At 42.6% G+C, this 22,775-nt stretch overlaps 1 protein-coding gene across 7 annotated transcripts in view; it reads right to left on the minus strand.

Moving 5' to 3' along the window:
- The window catches only part of MED12L (mediator complex subunit 12L), a 152,036-nt gene that overhangs the window by 123,624 nt on the left and 5,637 nt on the right, over window positions 1-22,775 (minus strand). For all 7 annotated transcript variants that reach the window (XM_049803758.1, XM_049803755.1, XM_049803760.1 and 4 more), the window contains exons 2-10: window positions 21,268-21,372; window positions 19,196-19,387; window positions 17,117-17,276; window positions 14,152-14,321; window positions 13,390-13,500; window positions 12,110-12,379; window positions 9,681-9,830; window positions 9,033-9,132; window positions 8,682-8,818 (exon numbers count right to left, since the gene is read on the minus strand). In XM_049803758.1, coding sequence (XP_049659715.1) covers window positions 8,682-8,818; window positions 9,033-9,132; window positions 9,681-9,830; window positions 12,110-12,379; window positions 13,390-13,500; window positions 14,152-14,321; window positions 17,117-17,276; window positions 19,196-19,387; window positions 21,268-21,372 — 1,395 coding nt within the window. The remainder of the gene's footprint in view (window positions 1-8,681; window positions 8,819-9,032; window positions 9,133-9,680; window positions 9,831-12,109; window positions 12,380-13,389; window positions 13,501-14,151; window positions 14,322-17,116; window positions 17,277-19,195; window positions 19,388-21,267; window positions 21,373-22,775) is intronic.

The raw sequence follows: 22,775 nt of genomic DNA on the forward strand, positions 1-22,775 counted from the left end.
TTTTTTTCTTTTTTTTGAAGCGAAAGATTGCATAAATTACTTATTTGACAGCTCAAAGAAAAGAGAAACCCAGGGCAAGCTGACCTTTTCCTGTTAAAGCAGTTATTTCAAGAAATGCTGTGAATTCTTACTTTCAAACAGCACATCCCCGCGTAGCTCTGTATTAACATTCTCTTAACAAAAAGGATAAACAAAGGACAGACGTTTGTGCAACTCAGGAGAAAGTAACATGAAATTATCCTGGTCAGGACCACACTGAGATCTGCATAAATTAACTACAGATTAATTCCTCATCTGTTCTACCTGAACTTCAGGAGATTTCACAGAATGATTGATCAGCTTCAAGCAGCTTATTTTCAAGGGACAATCTGGGTTTTTCAGGTGGGGCTGGTGGAGGTGGTGTTAAACTTAAACAACTAGAAAGAGACAGCTCTACAATTAAGGAAATGCAGACAGTTAATTCTGTTCATAAACAAATCATCTGCTAACACTGATATTAGTGCAAAAATATAAAAATAAGCCCCCAATTCCATGCCTATAAAAAGCAAAACTACATTTTCAGAGATGTAGAATCCAACATCACAACAAGTCAAACGCCTAGAAGTAATTATGCACCTTAAAAATCGCAGTGTTGATTCTGCAGTTTCACATATATGCAGACTATAACCTCTTTTGAAGGGAAAAAAAGCCCACAATAAGTATACTTGAAATATCAAGGTGTTTATCCATCTAGGAATTTCAACCACACCACTATTAAGTGCCCCAAAACAGTGAGTTTGGTTCTCGGGAACTGACAGACGCAGCAACTAAAAAAAAAAAAAAAAAAAAAAAAAAAAATAAATAAATTTCTGAGTGCAGGTAATTATTTGAACCCTCTGATGCAGCCTTTTGCTGGGCAAGCTGGCATCACCAAAGCCATTCCCGTACACTGGGCTCTTGAGACACGGGGCCCTGCAGCACCCGAGAAAAGTTAAGTTGAAATGCTTAACCATCAAATACTTTATTTTGCTTTGGACTGAAAATAACAAACACGTCTGAAAGCTGCATCTAGTCCCTGCAATACGAACAATTACCCAAAACCCCTGCAGCGGGTAGGTCTCTACAGCAGGACATGGGCAGCGGGAGCCTACGCTCACCGACCCACATCTCATCCGCAGAGCCGCAGACTGGAAAACGAGTTAGCGCTGAGCGCTTGCTGCTCTGGTGAGCGCGGGGAAGGGCGCGCTACTCCTCGGAGCCGGCGCAGCAGCGGCAGCCCGTGCCAGCGGTAACGCCGACGGGCGAGCTCCGGCTCCCTGCTGCAGGCTGCACGACTTCCTCCCGATGCTGCCTCCCGATAGCGGTACCTCACCGTTTCCTCCCTTCTGACACCGTGTTTACTTAAACACGCTAAGGACGCGATTAAGTAACGCCTCTCAGAATAATCAGGTTCCGGATCTGTCTCATTTGGGATCCTGCATCTGCAGGCGGTCTGGCCTGGAAAAGCACAGACCACGTTTCAGAGGGGCTCAAACCACTGCCTTGAAAAGCAGCGTTAAGGTCGCATTTGTACCCGTAAAATTTCAAGGGTGGGAAAACAGACAGATGAGTTCACACGTTACTTAATGACCCCATTTTGTAGGGAAGACAAGACGTCAGGCGCTGAGGCAGGGAACAGGCATGGCTAGGCAGGAACTGCAACTCCCTCGGGCTGGGGGATGCTCTCCCGCAGACGAGACCCTTCCTCAAGATTCCCAAACCTTCCACAGGTCCTAACGAAAGGAAAAACACTTCAGGGTGGCACCAAATGGGAGAGGTTATCTACACCAGGCAACACACACCTTCGAAGCAAGATTTCAAGTTTAGACAACTTGCTCACAACATTTATCATTTTGCCACGACCCAAAATAGCTGTAACCTTCTGAAATCCACCAGTCAGGCCCTTTCAGAGAAAAACCAAAGGCCTCATTTCCACCAATTTACAACTGGACCAGAAGGTGGATGAAGAAAAGAGTTGCTTTTTGTTTTAAAAAAAACAAACAAAAAACAAACAACAAACAACACAATTAGAAACACAGGAAAGGATTAAAAGGGAAGTATTAAAAGTTACCATTCCTGACAGGTGCGGAGATAGAAAGCCAAAAGTACTATTAAACCTCTGCTTTCCATAACTCTCAGCCCTTTTCCCGCTAGTCCTTGCTTTTATTATTTAATTAAAATTTGCTGCTGAGGAACTGGTTTGACTTTGCGCTAGCTAAGGCCACCGCTGAGGCACTGGACTGCAGCAGTTACCTTTCCGTGGGGGAGGCAGGAACAGCAGGGCGTAACACCCAGCAGCAGCTCAAATCACTAAGCAGAAGGAAACCCCAACCTCACCGAAACCTCTCCGGAGAGCAGCCAGGTGTGTGACTCAGTGCTGCCGGGAATGCCCGTGCCGTTTGCCACCGCCACTCGCCGGGCTGTCGCGTACCCGGAGGAGCTGCCGCCAGCCCGGCGGACCACCCTCCCCGCGCTCAGAGCCACTTACGGGAACTCGCCGCCTCTCACGCCACCGCGACACCTTTCGAGGGAGAGAGGTGAACGGCACCCGAAAAACCTGTCCTCCTGCCCCGAGACACGCTGCTGCTTCTTGGGCTAAAAGGGGAAGAAAAACAGCTTGTAGCAGGTGTGCTCTTATGCAGGTCGTAGACGCCTGTGGAGGATATAAAGGAGATACTTCGTATATACACGGGGGGGGGGGTGGTGTATATATATTTATATGCATATTTATATGGCTAGTCCTGTTCCTTTCAAAACAGGAAGATAATGTATTCAATCAGATCATTCAACAAATCTGAGCAGGTGCTTTTCATAAGTCAAGTCTGTGTCGCAGGAAGCCAGTCCGTCCTTCAATCAAGAAGAAGGTTAACAAAAAAACAACAATGACAAAAAATCCAATTGCTTCCTAGTGTGATAGGATTCAATCTCAAAACACAGAGCTGCTTTGGTTCTAATATTGTGGAATTTTATCATTTAAGAACATTCCCTTTAAATACTAAGCTTTTTTTTTTTTTTTTTAAAGGCAGACTATCTAAACTCCAAATCTGCCTTTTAAGAAGACAAGAAAGGGCTTTCAGAAGCCGTATTTTTATCAAAAGAGACAAAGAAGGGGTACAATACAGCGACATTTGTTAGTACAACCCGCCTTGCTAAAGGGAACAAGAGCCAGGAACAAGAGCGCTATTAGATTTTTGTAGGAAGAAAAATGGGCCCGTGCCATCCACAAATGCCTGGCTCAGAATCCCAAATCCATGCAAATTAGCCCCAGTCACAGTAAGTCAGGACAGCTCATTCCATTTGAAAACACATCTGCATATCTGCCACAAAGGAGCTCTCAAGGTGCACTACTCTCTGTGGAAACACTGTCCTCAAAAGTCTGGGTTTTTTAAATCAACTAAATGCACTGACACTGGCAGTGCAGACTAAAACACGGAATATGAAGAAATGCCTCTGACTGCAGCCCAAGAGGGACAAAATCGTTACAGGACGGTAGGCAAGCTCTACCTACACACTGCAGCGCTAAAAACAGCTTGAAGACAAACCTTTTTATTGGAGTACAATTTGCATATTTGCTTTAAATTATGAGGCCATGTTCAACAAAATATTAATCACTGCTTTGAAGTTGTCTAACATAAAAAGAGAAAACAATTTGTGTATTCTTTTTAAGGACTCCATCAGTTAAGTCACGGAATAAATTTTTCCCTTCCAGAGAGATTTTGTACTTTAACTCCCTCAGACACTTAGGTGTGCAGGAATCTGATGTTGGATTTACTGAAATAACAAAGGGTGAAAATACCCACACAAACAAGCTTTAGATAACTAGGCAATTCAAGCAACTGAACTACTGCTAACTGCATTATTAAAAATATTACATGAATGCTCAGAATATGCTCTATTTTCTCAGTGCTTGTGGAAATAGACTCCGATTCTGCAGATATTTCAGTCCATTTTATTTCGCTCATCTTGTCTCTCCTACCCATCATGCATCCTAAGGTACTATGTAAAGGACCTGAAACTGAGTAACAAACTGTTAAATTGTAGCTTACTAACTAAAAAGGCATCATTAGACCTCCTTTCCCACAGACACAGCGGGGTTGGGGTGGGGTTTTTTGTTTGTTTCATTTCCAGCAAAGTGATCTCAGAAAGACAAATATTAACTCTGCATTTGTAACAAGCTCTATTCGTGAGAACCAAGTTCAAAACGGGACTTTTTCACTCCAAAATGAAAAACATCTCTTGGCATCATAAGAATTCAGCTGGACTTCAAAGACAACATGAGAAGCAAACCTAAATAGAAGCTAAGAGACCTAAGCTTTAAAAGCAATCCGAGTGCACAAATATCCGTGAAGTTTCAGGATTCCACGTAATGATTTCAAGAAATTCAATATCAGTCCTTAAAAATCAAGCACTCTCTCTTTTCATCCATTTACTACTGCATACTAGCTGGAAAATACTGGTATGAAGTTTCACTTACCAGGTATCCCTCCCACTGCTCAGGTGTATTTCAAGCTATACTTAACCAAATTGTATTTTTCTACACAGAAGACCAACAAATTAGAAAGTCTCGCCAACCATCCTAAAACAAAAGAAATTAAGACAAAAAAAACCAACCCACTCCTTTCTCAGTTCCCTTCCTTAGTTGTGAAAGACTATGACAGATAATAAAATACAGGTAGACCAAAAGTTAGGTGAGAGTTGAGTGGGTTTAAGCCACAAGAAGATGACAGGTAAACTCAAAGAGGAGTTTTCATAGACATTATGAAAAAGTCGCTATTGCATTCTCTAGCTCACTCTTCTGAGGACTCTATTTTTGCACAAATTGACTCAGGCCTTCAGAGGGAGTGATCTTTAAAACAGGGTAAAGAGGAATCAAAGGTATTCCAAATCTGGATGGAGTGCAACACAATTTTACTCTAATTTAAATCTGCATGGTAGCAATACAAACTGTTTACTGGATTTATTTATTTAAAGGTACCTCCACAATAACCACCACAGTGGTAATCGTTCTGGAGCTGTGCAGAAGAGATGTTCTGAGTCAAGGAAATGTCAGATGTAAAATACCTGCAGCTATAAATAAGGCCAGTAGTTTTCTCTGCAATACCATCTCAAATGAAAGTGAATTTACTGCTTTATGCCACGTCATAGATTTCTAGACTTCAAGTCCTCCTACTCAGCCAAATCTACTGAGAAACTCTATACAATATAGTCAGTGAAACAGAATTAGAAATGGAAGGTCCTTTGTGTTACTCACTGTGCACGTGGTCACACTCACAAGGTAGCATCGTTCTTACTGTATTAATTATGATATTACATTTTTATTGGCTGTCAGACCTTCACACTAAAAGAATTCAACAACTGTTATTATCATGTGGAACTTCATGGATAAAAAGCTGAGCATCTGACAGATGTAGTAAGTGCCACTTTTTGGGTTGCACACAAAGCCTGATGGAAGCCCCATGCCTGTAAGGACACTACCACACAAGAGCACCCAGGCTGTGATCCATGATTAAGGCTCAGACGAATCACTCTTAAAACACAGGGACAGTCGGCGAGAAACTGCAGTGCAATTTCTATCCCCTGTTTAAAGTCTGCTTAATAATGCAGCATTTAATAATGCAACCAGTGCTCCTCCATGCTAAGTCTTCTCCAAGTCACTGGAGAAGCATTGCATTCTCCTCCCACCTCTGTGGCCTCTCTCGAGGTCAAGGATGGAGGTTTTTTTCATTTGGTCAAAACGTGGATTTAACACCACATTTTCTCACGCAGCTTCAGTGTGTGCCACCTCTGTCATACGCAACATGACGCTCAGCATCTGAGCTCTGTTCAATGCCTGCCATCCATCTGCCCCGTACGTCCTACTCAAACTCAACGTGCGGCCGCAGCTCAGCCCCTCCCTCCAGATTTTACTCCGTTTTGCTCTCTCACGTTCTGCCGCCGATGTCACCAGATCCCAGCCTTCAGCACCATTCCTCTGCATCTCCCTGTGGGATGAAAAGCAGCTCTTCTCCCCACAGGGCCCAGGGCACCCGTCCTTTCAGCTAACCTGTCTGCACCCGCCTGCCCTCCCTCATTCCAGCCCCTTCCCCCAAGTCTTACTTTTGATCTGACACTTGGAAGCCTTGAGTTACATAATAAAGTTCAATAGTGTGTATAAAAGCAGCATCCAGAGCACATTTACCCGTTTGCGGTCTCTCTCAGAACCTAAGTACTTTTTAGCAGGAGCCACCTTCCTTCCGCTCCAGCACGTGCCCAGCGCTTTGGAGCACCGCTCTCACATCTACTTGCAAGGGCATCATTTGCAGTCGTCACGGCAACGTTTTGCAGTCCGGCAGGAAAAATGGGCAGGAAATAGGATCCAAACATGTTCCAGTCAGGCTCACGTCAAAACAGGGGTAGTAGACAGCTGTCCTCCAAAGTACATTTTGCTTTAAGTAACTACGTCAGCAGGCAGACATCCTAGTGATGGACATCTTTACAAAGTAAAAGTCCTGACAGGCTTACAGGCGCTGCCAGCTGAAAACGGAGCGTGCACGACCTCGTAACCTACAGCCTTTTCCACCACGAAAAAACAGCCTAAGTTCATTAAGGGGGAAGGAAACGGAGATAAAAAAAGACAAACGGCATCGCATGTGGCAACACCCCCGCATGCTGAACCTCGCAGCGCCGGAGCCGACGCGCAGTCACTGCGGGAAGGCGCCGACATCCAGCGGCCGTCTAGCGGCTCCGCAGCCCTTCTCCGGGGTGCGGGGCAGGGAGGTAAGCGGCTAAACACCACTCCGGTAACTCGCGTCTAACTGTGGGAGTTCAAACGTCAAAATGCACAAGTACCATCAATCAGGCAATTGGCATCCCAAGGAAACCTCTTGTCTAGCTGCCAAAAGTTAAGCTCGAGCCAAGCCACAACTAACAGTCCTGAAAACTCCAGAGGAGGTTAAGAAGCTGCAGATAATTTAAAAGTTTAATTTCACATCAGCTCTAGACCCAGTAAGACTGAAACTTTCAAAGTTTCCTTTTCTCAGAAACAAGTCAGCATCTTCTTTGCTTCTGCTCTGCCTACAGTCTCCTGTGAGTACTGTGCAAACATAGGCACACCGTCACTTACGTATGTTAATGCTTTATTCCTACTCAGCATTCTTCATCTCAGAGTAAAATGTTATGCCAACAGAAGATAGGTAGCCCTGCAAATTAACTAGGCAAACCTTCACAAAAATGTCTGATACCCAGAATTGGGGAGCACATCTTCAAGAGAGCTGTTTAGGGGCCAAAACAGGCACATTTTCAAGGCAACCCAACCTCAAGTCATGAAAGTACCATAAAACAAAGGCAGTAAAAGAGCAGACAACCTACAATAAGAACAGAATAATTACCTTATTCTCAAAAGCCCCCCTACCAACACTGCCTTTTGAAACACAAAGAAACGGTTTGTTAGCACAATTGTAGCTGGAAGTCAGAAAAACTTTTTGGACTACAGACAGGGAGAAGGAAAAAAAGATACAAATACAAGTGCAGAACGGCAACAGCCCAGAACCACATCATCTGCCCCCAAAAGCAGGTGAAAACAAAAAGCCAACACTCAAACGATAAAGCATATCACACCCTACCCATTTTAAAAATACAAAAATATTTGTGTGTTGAACTCCTGTTTTCATCCAAGCATTAGGGTTAAGAACTTTTAACAACTTCATCTGCCTGCTATAACAGTTCTCCTTCCTCTATTTCTCTCTCATTACCATAATAGCATATTTGCAATACAAAGACAACACTGGCAAGCATTTCACTCTCACCTACCGGTTCCAAGTTTCACATACAGAGTTTGTTGGCAGGTATATCTCTCCGAAAATACCTCTAGAGATGTTATCCCCCCAACAATACATTCTGCTTGTTTATTGCAAAGTCATTAAAATGCTGATTGACAATTATTACACAGTATTTCTGTGCAATAGAGGGTCTTGAATTATGACCTTCAACCACTGAGAACATAGTCATGAATGAAACACAGGCATATTCAAAAAACCAAGCCATTTTGCATAAAAGTTTTTACAACATTAACATCAGCAGCTATGACAGATTCACTAGTATTTTCCACTTTAAAATTTTACTTCAACAATGTATTATTAAAGCTGTCTACTACTTCTTTTCCCCATTTTCCAAGGAAATTCAAGAGTTTGACATTATACATAGACCCAGTGACATTATCACCTGCACTGCGCACAAAAAGAAAGTCAAATGCTAAAGATTTTCATGATCTCTGAAAATGGTTCTAGGAGCACAGGTAAAAATATCAAAAAACATAAGAGGATGTACTTTTAGATTATTTTACTATACTTCTTAACCTCCTAATCTACTACTTTCTACAATAGATATAAAAGTTGTTATCAAACAATAATCCGGAATATTACTTGGCAGCAGCCAAAAAACAAACCACAAAACCTCGGTAGATCGTTTCTCCTAAATGAGGTTTACCATACGTAGAACTGAAGAATTCAGTTACAAAAGCAAAAGCTGTTTTCTCCTAATAAACCAAATGTCAAGTAGTAAAGAAAAAATACAGCAAGAAAACACAAAGCTTTTGTATCAAATATACACATACACAGAATTCTCATACGTAAAAATAAAATCCATTGTCTACAGATTATGAAGTGAGAAGATAATGTAGCCATTACCTCTTGGTTATCTTTATTCTGATTTGCCCAGAAAATCTTATGATAAAGTGTCTCCATTGAATTGCTGGAATCAGATCTGTCAAAACAATGCCGATCCAACACTTCTAAGGTGTGCAAAACTCGACTGATGGTCACCCCTAGAGATGGGAGTTAGAGAGGAGGGGGAGGAAAAAAAAAAAAAAAAAAAAAAAGAAAAGAAAAGAGAAAAAAATGTTTACACAGGAAGACATGGCATTACATCCATCTGTCAAATCTATTACTAGAATTAATCATGATGCAACAAGATTACACTCAAAGAACAGATGTAAACCCTAAAGCTCCCAACATTTGTTTCATTCCGAGTTGTCTTACCTGCAGTTGATTCTTGGCACTTGTCAAAAGACCACCGCACCTCCACAGCACAACCTCTTTGTTTTATCTGCTGTTCTACTTCATAAATCTTTGCCCGAACCTGTGAAAAAAAAAAAAAAAAAATGCTAATTAGCTAGTGGTGGGAAGTCTCAATTTTCATTTCAAACTTGTGACAGCTTTCTCAGCAGGAGCAAGGTGCCCTATGGTGTTCCACAACACTCCCTACATTTGGGAACAACAAAGTGAAGCATGTTCTGTTCAAATGTTTTTGCCTGTTACGAATCATCTTGTACAATAAAACGTCTTTTCTCACATTCAACCCAGCAAAAGATAACTTTCAGTGTGTCTGAATAGTCACATCTCACAATATGGTACGCCAAACTTCCTCTTATTTGCCATTTTACATCTTAAAGTAATTTCAGTTTAGTTTAACAACAGAAAACATCTGAATGTAAATAAAATTCCTGGTATTTTCACAAAATCAGTACCTGAATGAAGTACAAAGTAAGGTCATCAAAAACTAGCACAACACTAGTCTTGAAACTAGACCTACAGAAATATCTAAACATGGCTATAGTCCTAATGATGACAAATCATTATTTGGGATATAAACCAGACCTTAATAATCTGACAATGAAAAAAGCTTACCTGCTGATTAAATGCTGAATTTCCACCTGGCATAGGTAAACTAGATGGAGCAACTTGAAGTAAATCCAGAGGTGAGCCTGGATTAACGTTCTTATTTTCATTTGTGGAATAATTCCACACCAAGGCACTTGGGCAACAAAGAGTTACAGTCTGCAAGCAATAGTACAAAACAGAAGTAATTTCTTTTTCTAAACACATTTGATAGACAATACCAACAATAAGAGAGTCCATGAGACTAGCATCACTTTTAGTCTGTACTACAGTGAAAGAAACAAAAAGACAGGCCTAGACACAATTACTTTAAAACATCCATTTGAGGAAATTCAACTACTGTATTGTTTTCCTCCTTCATTATTAAAAAAATTATTTAAATATATACACGTTCAATTCCCATTTGTATTGCTTTCATAATGCTGTCAAAGAACATCACCAAAAGTTCCTTTCAGTCAGATCCTTTCTATGAAACGTGAATGGGCTTTAGAAAAAAGAATTCATTTTGGTATTCAACTTACAGAAAGAAGCTACATATCAAAAATTAAAATGTAAGAAGTTAATTAAAATCAACTCTTCTGTCAAGATTTTAAAGCACAAAAAAGTCATTGAAATGCACCATGAACTCAAGACTTACTTCAAAAGAAAGATTTTGCACTGACAGGCTTCAAAACAGTCATTTTACACCAGCTTGCCAGCAGGTACCTACTACCCTGTAGCACTTGGTATTGTACAGCGCAAAAGCAGAATGCTTTGGTGTTTTGGGGTCAGACCTTAAATACCATCTAAAATTACAGATGTTGATTCATCTTATAGATGTTTATTTTTGAGACTGCTGGATTACTTCTTGGGAAGCTCTCCCATTCCAGATCTGGATTACAAAGCAGCACCTTAGCAAAAAAGTTGCCTAGAGCAAGGCTCCTCTGAAAAGATGGAGAGCTTGTCTGAATCCAGGCTGTCTTCTGGACCCGCTTGGTAGCACAAGAAAAAGGGGCAGAAAAAAGAGCAGAGAAAACACACACACGTACACAACACGAACAGTATGGGAAGAGCAGGAAGATTACCAGCTGTGTTACTAAAACCAGCACATAGAGACAAGCTGTAAAGCTGCCAGAGCGCACAAGCACACCCCAGCAGCCTGGGATGGAGACAAACACTCACATTGCCAGGACAGATCCGTGTTCAGGAGGAAAAAAGTCACGGCACCCTGAGAGCCAGACAGGATCTCACCTCCTGACTCTCGCACCCTCAGCAGAGAGGGGGATGCGGATACTCTCCCACCTTCCTCCCTCAGACAGCACCGACCGAGCCTTCCCGGCGTACAGCCCGGCTGCCTCCAGGCTCCGGACTTCCCGCACTGCGACGACTATGGGAAAGCAGCAGCCCTCGGGGAGGGAGCTGCGTACCACAAGAAAGTGCTCTTTTACTGCAGGGGTGGTCCGGCACTGGAACAGGTTGCCCAGAGAGGTGGTGGAGACATTAAAAATCCAGCTGGATGTAGACCTGGGGAACCTGCTCCAGCTGACCCTGCCTGGGGACGCGGGGGGGAGGACGGGATGGGGGTGGACAACATCACCTGGAGAGGTCCCTGCCAACCTCACCCATTCCATGATTTTGTGATCCTGAGCATCAGCATCCTCCTGGTACCACCACCAGGAGGGCATCTCTGTGCAACCCCCAGAGACAGACAACTAGCAGACAACGGCAGGAGGGTTTGAGGAAGTCTCACCAGGTCAGCGCTCAGGAAGGCAAACAACCACAGCTCGTCATACGAGTCCTTTTTTAGAAAATAATTACTCTCTTGACAATCCTGCTATTGCCGAGCAACAAGCGCAAGTGAACAGTCTCTTGTGTTCCACAGTTTCAAAAACCGTGGAAGTTGATAAGGCAATATAAACTGCTCGTAATTCTGAGAAAACCGAAACGAAGCAGCCCGCAGTGGCACCAAGCACCAGTGACTTGGAAGCTGGAAGAAGCAAGGAGATCCTCAAAGGTTAGAGCTTGCAGGAGTCAGTATGGTGCTGTCTTCCGTCCAGCCGCGCTCAGCGGACAGACAGGGTCTGGCAGAACCGCACAGGTTCACCGGTGATGAGAACGCGACGAGATGCGCAGCGCATTACTGCAACCAGAAACACTCCGTCACGGAGGACAGGCTTGGCCATCCCTGGCAGCAGGGTCGCTCCTTCCCGCAGCAGAGATGCGGACAGACGCACGGACGGCACAAGCTTCTCCAGGTGGTTCCGCCATCGCGGCTCAGCCGGTGTGGAGAACCCGTCCTCCCGCTCCCCCCAGACCTGCTCAGCCCTCACCCTTTAGCAGACGCGGGCATGTTTCAAACCACAACCAGCGCACCTTCTCACGCCCCAAACCCTCTCTGTTTTCCCATAAACTGAAGGGTTATAGCCTAGAAAACAAAGAGCAACAGAAGGCTGGCCTACCTGCAGCATACAACTGAGTCCATACACCAGTGGACGGTGTTGAGGGCAGGAGAGGAAATCTGAGCAGGCCAGCTGCACCGGGCTCACCACGGGGCCAGGGGCACTCGGGCTGGGGGCTGCCAGAGGAGGGTTACTTGGTCCCATAATCATGTGAGGAGAGTGCGCAGCTACAAGGTTGGGACCATCGCTTAGCAATAAAGATAGGCGTCTGGCACAAAAATAAGCAAGGCGGCGGGATAGGTAAGCTGACTGAACAAACTCTTCCGAATACTGAAATTTAAAAAAAAAAAAAAAAATGCACAGTTTACTACACAGTGTACTCACATGTATTCATTTTCTTTAACAATCTAACATCGAACATGCACAAACTAGAAGGGATTACCCCAGTATTTAAGACTCCAGAAGTTAAAAAACAAAATAGCAGCTCAAATGCAAATCTACACTTCTGTCTCCTAAACACTTCATCTGCCCTCCAGGACCAGTTACAGTAACAGAATCATTCTACCAATGCAAGCTAAGGATTATAAAGCATGAACATTTTGGAGGTGTTTATAAATTCCAAATGTGCAATATATTTCCCTAAATGTCCTAAGTAAGAATGTTTATATAGATTTTACCACCACAAATATTAAAATCGTTTAACATGTATGAATCACACTGTCCCTGTTTTGGCTGGGAGACGGTTAATTGTCTTCCTAGTAGCTGGTACAGTGCTATGTTTTGAGGTCAGTATGAGAAGAATGTTGATAACACTGATGTTTTCAGTTGTGGCTGAGTAATGTTTAGTCTAAAGTCAAGGATTTTTCAGCTTCTCATGCCCAGCCAGCAAGAAGGCTGGAGGGGCACAAGAAGCTGGGGGGGACGGGACGGGGGACAGGCAGGGCAGCTGACCCGAACTGGCCAAAGGGATATTCCATACCATGTTAAGTCATGCCCAGTATATAAACTGGGGGGAGTTGGCCTGGGGGGAATCACTGCTCGGGAACTGACTGGGCATCGGTCAGTGAGTGGTGAGCAATTGCATTGCGCATCACTTGGTTTGTATATTCCAATCCTTTTATTATTACTATTGTCATTTTATTAGTGTTATTAACATTATTAGTTTCTTCTTTTCTGTTCTATTAAACTGTTCTTATCTCAACCCATGAGTTTTACTTTTTTCCGATTTTCTCCCCCAACCCACTGGAAGTGAGTGAGTGGCTGCGTGGTACTTAGTTGCTGGCTGGGGTTAAACCATGACATACACTTATATTGATTTGGGCTTTAAAACATACATGTACCTGCAACATTAGCGGCAACAACAGCTTAAGAAGATCATCATCAGTGGGTCTGATTTTTTCCAAAACATCTAGTATCCATGTCAAATACTCATGTCTCTCGAGCATTCCTTCCTTAAAGGATTTAAAATAACACATCACATATTAATTGGGAGCACTAAACAAGCAGGTGTGTAATTACAAGTTTTATTTCATTTCTGGTAGCACAGAGCTACCACGACTCTCAACCACCGCTACACGTGCAGGAACGAGGCACCATCACAGCAGCCCTAGGGACAGGGAAGCAATTGCATACAGCACCAGTGATGCCTGCAGTTCACATTCAGCAGGCTGCCTGATTTACTGCTGACACATAGACTCCCTCCTGGCAACCCTTCTGCTATTTCTATCCTTGGGTAGAAACAACCAGAGAGTTATTCTGGGCTAGAACCATGTGGAACTGAACAGCCAGGCCACCACTCCAATGCCCAAGGCTTCATGTGCCACAGTGGCCTCACCCTGATCCACGTTCATTAAAAACGCCTTTAAAAGATGGGATAGCACAGAAGAGAGAATAATTGAGTACATTGCTGCAATCGCAATCAAGCACGCTCAGCAAATCAAAGCTTTTTCAGCTAGCAAATCTTTAAAATAAATTAGCATTTACAATTTATGCAAGTCTCATGACAAAAGCTACCACTAAGTTCTAAAATGGAACTTTCCAAGAATGGTAACCTTAAAAAAAAAAAAAAAAAAAAAAAATCCATGCACTTCTTAAAGTATTACCTGAAACATATAAAATGACAATTTTTCATTATATTCCCACTGCTTCAGGGCTTGTTCCATCTCTTGAGGCATTACTACAGAGCTGTTGCCTTGGCTGGAAGTCGCATGATAAAACTCCGCAACCTTTGCCAGCTGCTCTCGAAGGTATCTGGTTATAATTTGAGTCCATTCTACAAAATATGTTTACAATTAGAACACTTCAGGTGATAAAAGGTTTATTTCACAGTGAAAATTGAAACAAACTTATATTGCCCTTGTCATCAAAAATACTCCTCCAAAACATTAACCCACAGTTGCAGCACCTATTGCAAATTAATGGGCTTCTTACATACCTGTCCTGCGCATTGGTCTCAAAGCACAGATACTGTCAAGTGTGCAAGTAGCCTGCTAGCTTAGCATGACGTAAAAAGCACTGACACAAGGTATGCCTCTAGGGAATCACCTGTCTCTTTCATCAGATTTCAGCATTCAGCCACAAAACAGCTTTGAAATACGCAAAATAAATATACTTCATTACTTCCTTCCATCTGGACCTTTATTCCCCTCTTCCTTCCCCCTCCAAATATATCCAACATAAAATTCAGTGGGCCTTTGCACAAGCAACGGATACAAAACTGTTCTTTCTATAACCACTCTGAAACAGACAACTCCTCCAGATTTTTACTCTGACGAGAATGCAAAAGCTCAGGAGCAGTTTCTTAGGTCAGAGTGACCAGCACAGTGCAGAGGTCTGCAAGTAAGACTGATTATCGTTCCTTTGTCCTAGATAAGTCAGTAGGCGCTGTTCAGCAAATACATAAACCTACTAAAAAATTATCAGCTTTTTTCTCTGCTTCAGCAGTGATTCTGTATTTAGTATAACTTGGAGAAATTAGTGAACAAAAGTAAACTCGCTTGGTCATACACATAAGCTTTGGGAAAAGAGGAATTTTAAGGAAGGCATTCTCTTAACAGTAACTGGAACCACCAAGGATATTTGTTAATATCTCAGAGACAAACATCTGACAGAGCTGTATTTAATCAGCATGCAGCATATTTTAGAAGAGCACACTCTTTTATGAATACATAATGCAGTTGCTTTGACAACCTAAGCCTGTTTACTGTCAGAGTTACAGGAACCACTACTCTCAAACACAACTATTTTTGCTGTTTACTACCCACCTCAGACTTCAGCTAACACTTTCATTCTTTTTTTTTCCTTTGTATTTGTAGTTGGCAGTTCTGTCAACATATACAGACTATATGCTGAATGCTTTTCTATCCAAATCCACTGCAACTTCTGTATGAAGCTAGTGGGCTTTAGTATTTTCACAGAGCAGTTTTAACTACATGTACTTCAGACATTCACTCACTTTTGGAAAAACAATGCCAAATTCACTACTTCAAGCCTATTTCATGTGACAGTATTAAAGAATAATTTTCCCAAAGCAGCTACCAGTATCTCTGTGCCACTGAGTTAGAAACAATACAACTGCGTTTCTGTTACCTGAGGCACAGATGTAAAACATTTTGGGAACTGTTAAAGGCTGCTCAGTAACCCACAGCAAACTTCTTCCCAGAAAGCTCTCAACAACCTTTGCAAAACAGGCAATTTGCACAGAGGACATAATCTTCAGTAACCTACCTCAGCGCACTCGCTGCTAAAAGTCATAGCCTCCTGCTAGGGCCTACCCCCAAAAATACTTAGGTCATTCAAGAGAACAGGGAAGAACCTGAGAGGTTGGAGAGAGGGGCTGTTTCAGCATCCCTTGGTGCAGAGGGCAGAAGAGGAAGCTGAGGGAAGGAAAGAGCAAGTCACGCAGCCCCGCTCAGTAGTGCCAAAACAGCTCAAAAGAGCCTGAACCCATCCCGTGTCGGAAGGAGGAGTGGGGAACTGTGCTAATCTCCCACCCAGACAGCACTGACCTCACTACAGAGAAGCTAACCCCAGCACGGCAGCCTCCCAGAGTTCATACACCAATGGAGGCACCAACCTGACCTGGTATCTGGCCAGGTGTCTCTTTTCCTTCTTGCCAGCCACACACATTGCCCGCTCCCTTGCTTACTGTGTCTAAAAATCAGACTGGTTTTTAAAAATATTTTTAGAACTATCACCAAAGAACAAGCCTGGGATGTTTGTTAGAAAATTGAAAATATACTTCTGGGGCTTTAACTGGGAACTCGGAGTGAAAATGTGTATTACGAGTGTACAAATAAAATAAATAAAAAAAAAAACCAAACTACAATCACAAAGCAAAGTTTGAAAGAAACAACAGAACGAGTTGGCAGAAAGAGACAGACATTTCTCACAGCAGTCCAGAGATGCTGCTAAACAGCAGTAAATTTGTCTGTTCTGAGCACAGTTATTTTCAGGACAAAGAAGGAAAACATTTATTCCAGACAGAAGAGCTGTAGGTAGCATATGTAAACTGTGAGAGTAAAACTACAACCTTGATAATAGTTAAAGTACCTGTGAACACCTTAAAGGCGTTCACCGCTTGACCCGCTGGCTTGGTGCCAGACGGTGTCATTTAAGGTTAGTACTTAAAATAAATACATTGCCACCTATGTTCTATTAAATAAGCTTTGAAATTCACATTTCATTCCACATTTGTAAATTAGCAGTTCTATTCATTCCCCAGCAACATTTATCTTAGCACAGTCTTTGCAACTCCTGCAACCCCACAGAGACCGGTGTCCATGGTGAAGACGCAGCACAGTCAACTCCTCAGATGCTGAACCTGGAGATTTAGGGAGGAATCAGCTGGGAGGAGAAGCAGCCAACAGGGCAGCATTTATGCTGCATGGCTTTTTGTACTCTTTGACACACATTTCTAAGCAAAACTGATTCAAAAGAATTTTTACTCCCCTTCCCACTACAAAGATTCCTCTCTGGACACCTAGTAACACCAAAACCATGAACAAGAGGAGCAGGCCCCTTCAGCTATTATTATTATGCATTTAGACATTAGAGATGTTTATTTACCAATATTTGGGTCAGTGGCCTGGCGTTTCTTGATTTTAGCTTCAGAAATAGCAGCGTAGTAGGCACATGTCATTTTGATCAGCCACGCCGCTCGCAGCAGTGGCACAGAATATTTTGCTAAGTAAGCAAAAACATCTTCTTTTTTACTGAGAATAGGAACCTGAAATGAAACAAGAGGCAAGTTATAGCACACAGTCCAAACAGCAGCTGGCACCTGCAGGTGAGCCCAGGCCTCCTCCGCTCAACCCCACGCCACCTGGAGAGCGGGAGACCTCTTCGCCAACCTAGGAACCCACTACACTGACAACACCCGTTGTCTAGACACACAGAAACTGAGAGACTTGACAAAAAAAAAAAAAAAAGAGATGCTGCCCCACGCTTCCCCCAGGTTTCATCAGGAGCATCCTCTTCCCGCTCAGAGATGCCTGCAGGGCCACTAGCAAACCTCTCCACACAGCCAAAGACATCCACAGTGCAGAAAGAGTCCTGCAAGCTGATCCTCAGAACCTCTGGAAAACGGACATACATCAAGGTTTTGGGTGAGGGTTCAGTTACACAGACACTGACAGTTTCATGGGTGCCCCTGGTTCAGAGGAGCCCGTAATAACCAGAGCACACCAGGGAAACACAGCCTGGCCAGCTAATACTGCCTGCACTGGCCACGCACACAATGGGGCTGGTCCCACAAGACCTCCGGGTAAAGAGTCACCCTGTTTGGTCACAGCAATCCTTACACCTTTCTGCATAAAGGTAGAATAAATTCAAAATGCATTTTTAAAACAATATATATGAGAACAAGACATTTCATAACCAGTGGAGACAGAAAGGAGTGGAGGCACAAATGCTACGCTTACTATCCCCTACCAAAAAAATCCTCATTACTCCTTCAGGCATACTCAACCTTTCTAACAGAGTGCCTGGAGAACAAAGGTGCATCAATGCTGAAGAGAGCAGCAAACAAAGCACTAACCCTTTGCTGTAATGCTCTTCAGCAGTCAGTCTAGGGACTCTACAGAATCAGTTTCAGTGTACTTAACATGCTTATTTACTGTTATCAGCAGGTTTATAAATCTGGTTATTTTTTAAAAAAAAAAAACTTAAATCATTAAAAGAAAACTCTCTAGCAGTTCTAGTCACAAAGTTAATCTCTCAGAAAATTAGGGGGAAAGACTTCAAGTTGGTGGCGTGCTTGCCACAGCAAAGCTTTTGTTTTTCTGGTGGCTCTGTTGGTGGCAAAGCAGCACACGTTCTTCACCAACTGCATAGCAACAGACCAAAAACTGCCGAAACATGTACCTTCTGTTATTTTGATCCATTTATGCTCAATAGTCTTGGAATAAGAAATTCCTACTTCAGTTCAATTTATACTCAGAATAACTCCCAGATACTGTCAGATTAGCTGCTTGTACACAGAGCTTCAAGAAAGAAAGGCATGAACAACAGCCCCTTTATTACTGCGTTCTAGACACCACCTTGGACGAGTTTTAATGACCACTTCAAATTTATGTCATACTGCTGTTCTTAACAGCGTGCAGTGTCCAAAAAGATAGCTCAGAATTGCCTTTTCCAGTTACACAAAGACTGCTACAAAGCATCCAGAATTATTCTCCTTAATTGGAAACTTAAACAAGAATGCAACTAATAAGACCATTTAACGAAGATTGTTAATACAAATACAAATTTAAATGTGAAAAGCATGCAAAAGAGTTGGAGTTAACAGGCAGGTTCTTTTAAGAATGCATCTGCTTCCTAGCCTTTTATCTCCTTGCCAGACACAAGAACTTCTGTAAACTGTTCCTTTGCTTGAGAAAGAGACCTTGAAGTGAAGTGTACAGGCAAAGAATCAGGCTGTCAATAAGATAAACATGCCTGAGCTGAAATGTAGTCATTCAGAGGAACTTTTCCCCAGTTAGATCAGAAGTTCCCCTTTGCCCGGGTACCCTACTTGCAGAGGGGGAACATGCTGCACAGCAGCAGCTGCCTCCAGCACCATTCCACACCCAGCACGTTCAGACAGACTGTCCTATTCTCACAGCCCAATCCAACATCCAAGAAATAGAGGAAGGAGGTTTTGGATACCTTTTTTGCTAAAAGAGTCAGTGGTTTACTTCCTGCTAAATCTGTGAACCAGTTGTGAATTGCACTCTGGGACCGAGCAGTAACCAGCCAGTAGTTGTCTTTGGCATTTACTTGTGGTTTCTTCTTTCCTGTGTCCTGGAAAGTGTTAAGTTTTAGCTTTTCCGCTAGTATGCTGCTGAAGTAAGCGCCAATCTGGTGGGAAAAAAAGCAAAACATATATGACAAGCCAGTTAAGTAAGCATCTATGGTACATTAATGCACAATAGATTTCCATCTGAATAGATGTAGTCATCACTCTAGCCCAGGCTATCAATTTAATAAGATTACACTTTAATTCCCTACAGCTAGGAGATGGGATTCGTGATGTTAAACACCCGTGCAACACTTCTGCATCATCACTGTAGAAGCGGCAGGTCAGCAAAACCAAACCAAAGACAACCAGGCCTCAGAGATACCAGCGATGCAGCTGCCATTTCGGACAGGTCACTGCGAACGAATGACCAGACCCACATCCCTCCAGCAGATGAGGGTCTCGGATTTAGGCCCTGATTTAGCGTATCCTAAGAGTGTCTCGGAACACTCCTCCCCTTCTACACTTCACCATAGCGTGAAGTGCGTAAAATGAACGTTTTTCACTTCTATTTAGAACAAAATACACTGTCACAAGAACTGCATGCATTGTCTTTCTGTCATCAGTTACCGCAGGCAAAACTTCAAAGATTCGGGTAAGCTAGGAAGAGTTCTGACTTCTATTCAAAGCACCTCCACTACGACTCGATACCTCCAGAATGAAAAGCTTTGCAAGATTTGCTTCCCCAGTATTTTCAATCCCAAAACAGCAGGAGAAAAAAAAAAAAAAAAAAAAAAGTAGAGGTTTTACTTCCAATGTAAGCTAATTTCCTTTACAAAATTACTATATAACAGAAGTTAGTTTTTAGGCCTGTCAGTAAGAATGTTTGATTTTCTAATAAATATATTCATAGCTGGGTAATTTTAAAACATATTAAAAGCTTTTAGGAGATATTGAACTTATTTTGATAATTCTGCACTTAAATCTTCCAAATAACTAAAAGCACTTCCTTGTGAATTTCTGTTTTACTTTTCAAACAGTTAGGTTCAATAGTCAAAACACGAATAATTAAAATATAAGACAGAAAATGCCTGCAGGTAACAATTCTAGAAAGCAAAATCAGAAAAGTGTAACAGGAAAACCTTTATCATTTCAACAATAGCAACCCTGTCATTTACTTGTATCTCTTCTTCTGCTAAAATAAAAGAACATCACTGTATAAGTAAATTCACATTTTCCAAGAAGCCGTAAAAAGTTATATATTTTAAAAGTCAAACAGCAGAAAATTACTTTGTCTGAAAACATTTTTATAAGCTTCTTGATAACACTCTCCTTCAAAACCGTTTCTTCCTGCTTTCACAACGGGGGGGGGGGGGGGGGGGGGGGAAGAGAGAGAGAGAGTGCGTGAATCTGGACAGATCCTTCAAAGAAATATGGGAAATTTTTTTCTAAACAGCTCTAATTTTCAATTTGGAGGATAGTAACTAATATTTTAGTCATTTTTATTTCTCTTTTGTATCTCACACTTCTTTGACTCTCAAAAAAAACCACAGGAGAGCCAAGCCAAATCTCACTAAACAATCCAAGAATATATTTCCAAGAGACCTGGACCACAGTGACCAGTTTCTCCTGGCAGAAAACAGCCTGATGAAACAGATACAAGACCAAAGCAACCTAAAGATGTGGAAATACTAAGGACTTCCAGGGAAGGAGTCACTACTGTCTTTGTACATGAAGCAAATAAAAGAAAAGGAGCAAAAATTAATGTCTCTTCTACAATGAAGTGTGCCAGTTATGTTTTGTTCTTGGCATCCATGTTTTCCTCTGAAGACTGATAATAGTAGGTAGCAGAAACATAGCTCCGCAGTCTTGTATTAGTTCTGTAATTAGCTTTGATACAAAGACTTCCAACTAGAAAGCAAAGCAGTCAAGAACGAAGTACAACCCCTGCCAACTTGGTTCATTTCAATGAGTATACTCGGACTGAAAACCCCTGTCTTACCTTTGAGGCATTAATGACAATATTTCTAGCAGATCCATGCTCATCTCCAGAGAAGGCAGGTTGATTACTGAAGCCTTGCTTTACATTCACTGCAGTAAGTTCATCCTGCAAAGAGTGTTTTAAGGGGAAAAAAATGCAATTACAATTTAAGAACTCGCATCATTCTGAGAAGCATGTTTTTATAAAGAAAATTTATGTATTTGCTAGCACGCCAGGCTCTGCATTCACCTGAACACTCCAAGGACTTTGCACCTTCACAGGATTTCAGCGAAGGGGAACACGATGCCACCCCTACGCTCCAGTCCCCGTTAAGTGTTTGCCTTACTACAGGCTTCAAGGCCGTAACGCGATAAGGATGCCACTTGTTTTGCTGAAAGAGGAATGCTGCCCTTGAGAAGGGGCGCGGGAAACAAGGCCTCAGCAGCCTTCGTAAAACCTGGAGTGCTCCCCAGCACCCAGCCCTAAATCCTCCTCATGGAAGTGGTGCCAGTCCCCAGCTGGGATCGCTGGAACCAGCCGCATCGCTCCGTAACAGAACGCTGCTGCACACCCCTCATCACCCCAGACCCCACGTGTCCCTTCCCCCAGCACAAAAACATTTTTGCATCGTTGTTTTGCTGAAGTTTAAAACGTTGGTGGCCCCACAACCATCATTTGGGAATATCTGCTGAAATAAGAAACAGACCACCTCTAGCAGAAACAATTTCAAGTGAACGTCTGTCCCTGTTGCAACTAAACCCACTGCTTCTGGAGTTACCTTCGCAGTGGAAGTATTACTAGTCTCCTACTACACTATCAACACACCTTCATTTTGCTGCTTATCAGTATTTAAGCAGACTTAGCTGGATCCCATTCGCAGCAAGAACGCAGAATGGACAGAAGCGGGGTCAGTAGCATGAGGGGCAAACACATACCCGAGCCTTCACAAATGCAGAATATAACTTCCAAATGAGCCCTACCCTTCCCTGTCTTCGCTCTGTAATTTCACCAAAGTTAATATTCTTCCATGGAGGCTGTGCAGTTTACTCACTTACTCGGGATCACATGCCTGTCAGACTGAGGTTTACCTACACCAGATGAACGGGAACTTGGCTTGTTTGTTTTTCTTCATCTCCCTCCGAAGAGGAGGCACAGATCTCCCCCAGTGAATCAGTTACTTGCCACCAAAGGTACTCCACACAAGCTCAAGTGGTCCATGGACCACTGGTAGTGGGTGAGATATTAGAACAGTCCCCGAGATGACTGTGAAATAACCTATGAAAACAAAGAGCGACTGCCATGCAACCAAGCAAATAAAATAGGAGAAAATAAAGTTAAGAATGTCATAATTTTACTAGAAGATTTTATTACTAGTTTTGGACAACACGTCTCCCCCAAAACAGCGACCCAGAAGCTTCCATTTGGTTTATTCTCATACGCTTTGCAATGCATTTTGCTTTTCAGTATTTTTGCAAAGTTTGGGAGTAACGCGGGAGACAGTAATGTATTTAGAAGAAATCTAAGCTCTC

The sequence above is a fragment of the Accipiter gentilis genome, chromosome 6 (genome assembly GCF_929443795.1).
Source record: "Accipiter gentilis chromosome 6, bAccGen1.1, whole genome shotgun sequence".
NCBI lineage: Eukaryota > Metazoa > Chordata > Aves > Accipitriformes > Accipitridae > Astur > Astur gentilis.